Below are 6,323 nucleotides of genomic sequence, written 5' to 3' on the forward strand. Positions count from 1 at the left end.
TGGAGCTGATATGAGGTTCATGATGCATCCTAAGGATATTGACAATGAGGTAGACAACATTTGGTCTATATCCTTGTGCATATGGCCAACAGGGAGGAAGATCTGAATGTCATTGCAGCATGTTGTCCAACTGGAGGTAGAGAGTGCTTGGACATGCAGCTCCAGGATAGACAAGCAGTTCTGAGGATCCACCAAACCCTCCCATTGGTTTTGGTGATAGCAGGTGCACTCATTTTCAACCAGATCCTTCTTATTAGCATTGACCCTCTCTCTTGGTGTGACATTTTCTTGTTGGTGATTGAGTCATTGGTCATGGCACTGGTACCCAGGTGAGTAAATTGCAAAAACTGAACATGGCTGAAATACTGTTGAAAGAGTCATTGAAAGTGTTGGTAGCTGAGCACTCCTCACCACTCATTTCCAGGCACTGTGTTGCAGTATTTTTTGTGCATGTGTTCCCTTGTCATGATAAAGTAAGTGTCGTGGTTTGTCCACTCACACTGCTTCTTTTCTCTCTCACAGTGATGCTCTGGAAGAGGTGCTTCTGGAATCCTCCACAGCCGCTCTTTCCTCACTACAACAAACAATAAATCACTTTACAAACCTCCACAACATCTCCTGGAAACATCAACTACTGTCCTGTCTGATATGCACCTTTTTTGATGCAGTTCAGCAGTCCCCACATCAGCATATGTAAGGGTTGATACTATCCAGGTTGGCTGTGCTCTGAAGATGCAGACTGGCCAAGCCAGATCTGGCTTGGGATCACCAGAGTGGGATCACCTAAGTGCTTCATAAAGAGCATACAAGAAAAGAGTGTCAATATGGAACAGCTATCTGATGCACGTCAGAGAGAGGGATGGGATAAAAGGCAAGCAAAGCAAAAACTATTAAAATTACAAGTGTCAGATTGACATAAGAAGTAAACACAAAAGTTGATGTCCAGATATTGCCAATGTTCATGAAGAAGATGAGCCTGGATTCATCAAGCTCATTCTGCCCTGGCTCTTCAGCCTGGACCACCAACTGCTTCACCATTGTCATCTGTCAGCATGTGAGGCATGACACAATGAGAGTGGAGGTAGGACTGGCAGTAACACATGCCCACCCATGCTGGCTTGCATGGTCAACAAGGAACCAACAACAAAATGGCACCTCAGCATGTGTGCAACTGCTTTCTGTTAGCCCAGGCATCCAGAGTCTGGCCAAGCAACAACAAGGCAATGGCAAGGTTGCAGGTGGCAAGATGAAAGGAGAGGCTGAGGCACCATAAGGTGTAGTGGCTTAATTAGGTAATATTAATTGACAAGCAATACCAGTATGGGTTGGGTGTGTACTGTTGGCAAGGCATGTGGGAGAACTGCCAATCAACCTTGTTCTGAGAGCACGTTCAGCATTTGGCTGGCATCTGTGCTTAGCAGCAGGCTGGTCAGGGCTGTGACTCCCTTCTCCACATCTGGGTTGAAGTGAAAACCTTACCTTTGGCACCATCCTTCTTGCCTTCGCTGAGGTGGGCTGAGTGCACTGAGCTTCAGTCCAACAAACACTGCACTTGCAAGTGTGAGATTGGTACATTGGTCCAAGCAACCCTTCTTCACTGGGCACCAAAGCAGCCATACAGGGGCAACACTCCACTGGGCATGGGTGGTTGTGACACTGTCACAAGGTAATCCATCCCAAGCTTAAGGAGAAAAGTAAAAACCAGGCTGGGTACCATCAGAGTTGACACTGGCTTGCAGTGCTGTATGCCAAAGGTCACAAGGATAGCAGTTTCAGCCAGAGTTGTCAAATTGGGAGGTGATCCTTGTGTATCATCATGGATCTACATGGGTGGGTTTGAAAGCCAGAGGTGCATGGATGATTGTCAAAGGTCTTGTTCCAATTGGAGGGGGACTGTTTCAGACCATACATACTCTTGTACTGGTGGCAGATGTGTTCAGGTGCAATGTGTCAACAACATGCTTGATTTTGAGGTTGTAGTGCCTTTCTGATTACTCAGGCTGTGATTTGCATCTAGGAAGGAACTTCTAATAAACAAATAAGCAGACATCCTTCCTCAGGGAGGTCAAACCACTCTTGTATTGCACTTGCAACAATCTTTGTTTGTCTTGTTTCTGCTTTACAACAAACATGTGCTCCCACTTGTCTGCTTTCTCAACACTCACACCGAAGAACAACAGTTGGTTTTTCCGGTTTCCTAGAAAAAGAGGGAAAATATTGTTTTCCTGCCCGTTTCTTGTAAGATCCATTCTCTCCGCTACACAAGAAACATGCGAGCCGCAAGAGCTGCCCTTGGCCCATCACGAAGCTGCTATGCTCTTGGACCCTACAGGGGGGGTGCCCTGCTTCTGCGACCGTCCTACTCGAATGGCATTTACGGGTCCGCTCACGTCTTCACCACCCGGTCCGAACAAGGTTGCCGCACGAGGGTACGCAAGAGCGCAAATCGTCAATGCTTCAAAATTCTGTTTCAAAAATTTGTGCAACAAATTTCCACAGCGAGCGAGGAAGAGAGCAATGGTGTGATGCATCTCGCAGCGTAATGATGATATTGACATTGATATGCGGGTGGCAGGTGTCGTGGGCGGCAGTACCGACCAGGGAGGAGCGTAGAACGATGAGCTTTTGGAGCGAATTCGTCAAGTCCTTCAAGGAGCAGGCGGAGAACAGCAAGGAGCTGAACGAGTCGATGGCCGAGCTCAAGAAGCTTCAGGAGTCAGAAAGCCTGAAAAAGACGAAGGAGTCAGTGGAAAAGCTGAAGGACAAGTCGGCGGAGGGGCTCGCGCAACTGAAGAACCTGGGCGAAAAGGCGGCGGCGACCGGGGGACGTGTGACAGCACGGGTGTCGGACTCAGTGACATCGACCCTGGGCGACATCACGCAGCGTGTGGGCATGGACGAAAAGCTGGAGAAGACGAAAGAGGGCTTCGAGAAGGTGGCCGATAGCTTAAACAAGGCGCGGGAGAACATCGAGAAGGTGGGAGAGAACATCAAGACCTCGGCCGAAGAATCGGAGCTGGTCAAGAAGGTCAAGGAGAAGGTGCCGTTCGGCCTCCTCGACGGATCCGATGCGGCCGCCGGCGAAGGGAGTGGCGGCGAGGGCGCAGTCGCTGGAGCCCGGTCGCAGCTCGTGGTCAAGACCCAGGAAGTGCAGACCGCCATCGAGAAGCGTCTTCAGGACGCTCGCGACCGGTTGCGAGCCACGGGCGCCTTCAAGAAGGCTCTCGCTCTGCGCGAGAAGATCGTAGAAAGCGATAACCCACTCATCCAACGCGTGCTCGACCTTGGCGATGGCATCACGCGCACCACCTCGAAGCTCTTCTCCGAGAACGACCACGCCAAGACGATCAAGCTCATCCACGAGCTCGATCCTACCTTCAGTCCGGAGAAGTTCAAACAGAAGATGGCCTCCTCCTTTGTGCCCACCCTCCGCTCGGCTCTGCTCCGCGGCGATCCCGCACCCATCTCTGCCTTAATGTCCAAGAGGCTGGCTGAGCACGAGCTAGAGGCCTACAAGGAGTGGGACGCCCACGGCTATCGCTCCCATTCCAAGCTCCTGAATCTTGACACTGTCGAGGTGCGCCTCTCTCCCCCCCCCACTGCTTTCTCTCCTTTGTGCTGCTCTGTACTAACACCGCCCCATCTCATTCCCCGCTCCTGTGCAGATCCTCAATGCCCATACAAGGGATGATGGACGGCCAACACTGCTCATCCACTTTGTGTCCCAAGAGAACCACTGCATCCGTGATAGTTCAGGCGCTGTGGTTGAAGGCGCTCCGGTGCGCTTTATTCCTTCCTTGCACCTTTCACACGTTTGCTGACCTAGCCTGTCTCTCTGTTTTCCAGGACAATATCCAGGATGTTGAGCAAACATGGGCCATGCAGATCAACAGCCAGGGAGAATGGGAAGTTATTGAGTACATGGTGGTAGCTTCTAGGCCATCCTGGTAGGACAACAAGAGCTTCTTTTTGCTTCCCCTTAGACCAAGTAGCTCTGGACATGTTTGGGACATGTTTTGGGACCAGTTAGTTTTTGGGACTGTTTTGGGGACCATTGTGGGACTGTATTGGGATGGGACTGTTTTGGGACTGTTTTGGGACCTGTTGGGCACCATTTTTGGGACCATTTTGGGACCAGTTGGGCACCATTTGGGGACTGTTTTGGGACTATTTTGGGACTATTTTGGGGCCTGTTGTGTTGAGTGAAACAGGGGGCAACAAGCAGTGGGAGGAGTAGTTGTGTATTGAGGGAAGATTAAAAAAGAGAAAGGAAAGGAGCGCCAGTCCCTTGTGGGTATTCCACTGATGATTGAATACTAAGGAAATAGTTAAGAAAGGCTTAATTCTGACATGCCCCTCAATTGAGGCTTGGAAGCTGTAGAAGACCAGCGTGTTGAGTGAGCTTGAGTAGTTTTGTCAGTCTGAGTGCTTTTGTAAGCATATCAGTGATCATGACGTCGCTCAGCATGTGTTTGATTTGAAGAGCACCCAACTTGACAATTTCTATCATTCGTTTGAGCTTCATGTTGTAATGCTTCTTCACTCTGTGGAAGTTGGTCTGGCTGGAGTGGATGATTGCCAGGGCCAATTGATTGTTGTTGTAGAGGATTGGGGTTGTTTTCGCTTGAAGCCTGATGGTGTTGAAGATCTTTGTCATGTAGATGAACTGATCAACGCAGTAGTGGATGGTGTTCAACTCGGCCTTGGTGGTTGATGTGGTGATTGACCCTTGCTTTGCGCAAGACCAGGTGACAGGGCCCTTTGAGTAGATCATGAGGTAGGTGGATGTGGAGTGGTGATTGGAGATGTCACCTGCCCAGTCTGCGTTGGCGTGGTAGACTGGAAGAAGAGGGCTTGAGGTTGAAGAATTGTGGCTGTCTTGGTTGTATTGAATGACGTAGTTTCAAGTCCCACAGAGGTACTGGAGGACGTGCTTGGCTGCCAACCAGTGCTCAGTGGTGTAGGCGTTAACAAAGCTGGACAGATAGTGCACTGCAAATAGGATGTCCAGTCACACTACTTGGCCAAGGTAGAGGAGACAAGCCACCAGTCGCCAAAACAGCAACTTGAGGTCGTCAGGCAAGGTTGTCTCAGGTCAAGACAGAGAGAGGCCCTGGACCATGGGGGTTCAGACTGGGTTGCAGTCCATGAGGAAGAAGGCAGACAGATACTCATCAATTCAGCCACATTGTCAGAGGTCAAGGGTTCCCTGTTTGCAGTCACACAGGATCTTGTAGCCAAGAACAGATCGTGCTTCACCAAGATCCTTGCACTGAAACTTGTTGGCCAGCATCCTCTTGATGTTCAGGAGTAGCTCAGGCCCAGAGATGATCATGAAATCATCCACATAGACAGTAATGAAGGCAAGTCACCCCAGCTCCCAAAGCACATAGATACATGGATCAATTGGGGTGGGTTCAAAGTTGTTGGTGCATAGGTGGGAGTCAAGCTCTCAATTCCACTCAAAGGGGGCTTGCTTGATGCTGTACAAGCTCTTGTGAAGATGACAGACGTAGTCCAGATGTTTCTTCAACCGGAAACCTTCAGGTTGCTCAACGAAGATCTCCTCATTGATTGGGGCTTGGAGAAACGCGGACTTGACGTCCATCTGGTGGATCTCAAGGTTCCACGCATTTGCAATTGTGAGCATGAGGTGGGAAGGTCTCATTGTAGTTGATGTAGGGAATTTGTGAAAAACCCTTGGCGACCCAGCGCGCTTTGAAGCGCTCTGGGGTCCCGTCAGCAAAGGTCTTCAGCTGGAAGATCCACCTCACCTTGATTGCCTTTCAGCTGGGGACTGGTGGTACGAGGTTGAATGTTTCGTTTCAAATGATTGATTCGTACTCCTCATGTGTGGCGTGTAGCCAGTCCACACTGTGTGGGAGGTTCATTGCCTCCTTGAAGGACTCTGGTGTGATGACGGCTGATGAGCTGTCAACGGAGATGATGAAGGCGTGTTTGCGCGCCGGTGTGGCATACGAGATCAGCTTCTTGGCGTGTTGTGTGATGGGCTTGCGTCAGCGAAGGGCTGCTTGCTCTTCGTCTGCAGGCATCCAGTCCACGTCGCTGGTCACGTTGTAGTCCCCTCGAGTGCCCAGGTTGAGAACCTGGTCGTTCAGTCCTATGATGGTGTTGCCTCCACTGCTGGTGGCGCCGCCGTTGTTGTTATTGCTCTCATCATCATTGTTGTTGTCGTTGGAGTTGTCCTTGTCGTCCAAACCATCCATGAGTGAAGGCATGGTCGAGTTGTCTTCCTCAGGTTGATAGTCCGCCCATTCCCCCCAAAACCTGGGGAGAGAATGTGATGCCCATCGTTGTGGACG

The 6,323-nt window shown here is 50.4% G+C and overlaps 1 protein-coding gene across 1 annotated transcript; it reads left to right on the forward strand.

Annotated features, from left to right (window-relative positions):
* Window positions 1-2,270: 2,270 nt before the first annotated feature.
* Window positions 2,271-3,951, forward strand: ACA1_158040 (Tim44 family domain containing protein; the record flags this gene model as incomplete). Its single annotated transcript, XM_004348468.1, has 4 exons — window positions 2,271-2,429; window positions 2,576-3,577; window positions 3,666-3,779; window positions 3,847-3,951. The coding sequence occupies 4 exons, from the start codon at window positions 2,271-2,273 to the stop codon at window positions 3,949-3,951; spliced, it is 1,380 nt and encodes a 459-aa protein (XP_004348518.1).
* Window positions 3,952-6,323: the final 2,372 nt, after the last annotated feature.

This window comes from Acanthamoeba castellanii (genome assembly GCF_000313135.1).
Source record: "Acanthamoeba castellanii str. Neff unplaced genomic scaffold scf7180000084724, whole genome shotgun sequence".
NCBI lineage: Eukaryota > Discosea > Longamoebia > Acanthamoebidae > Acanthamoeba > Acanthamoeba castellanii.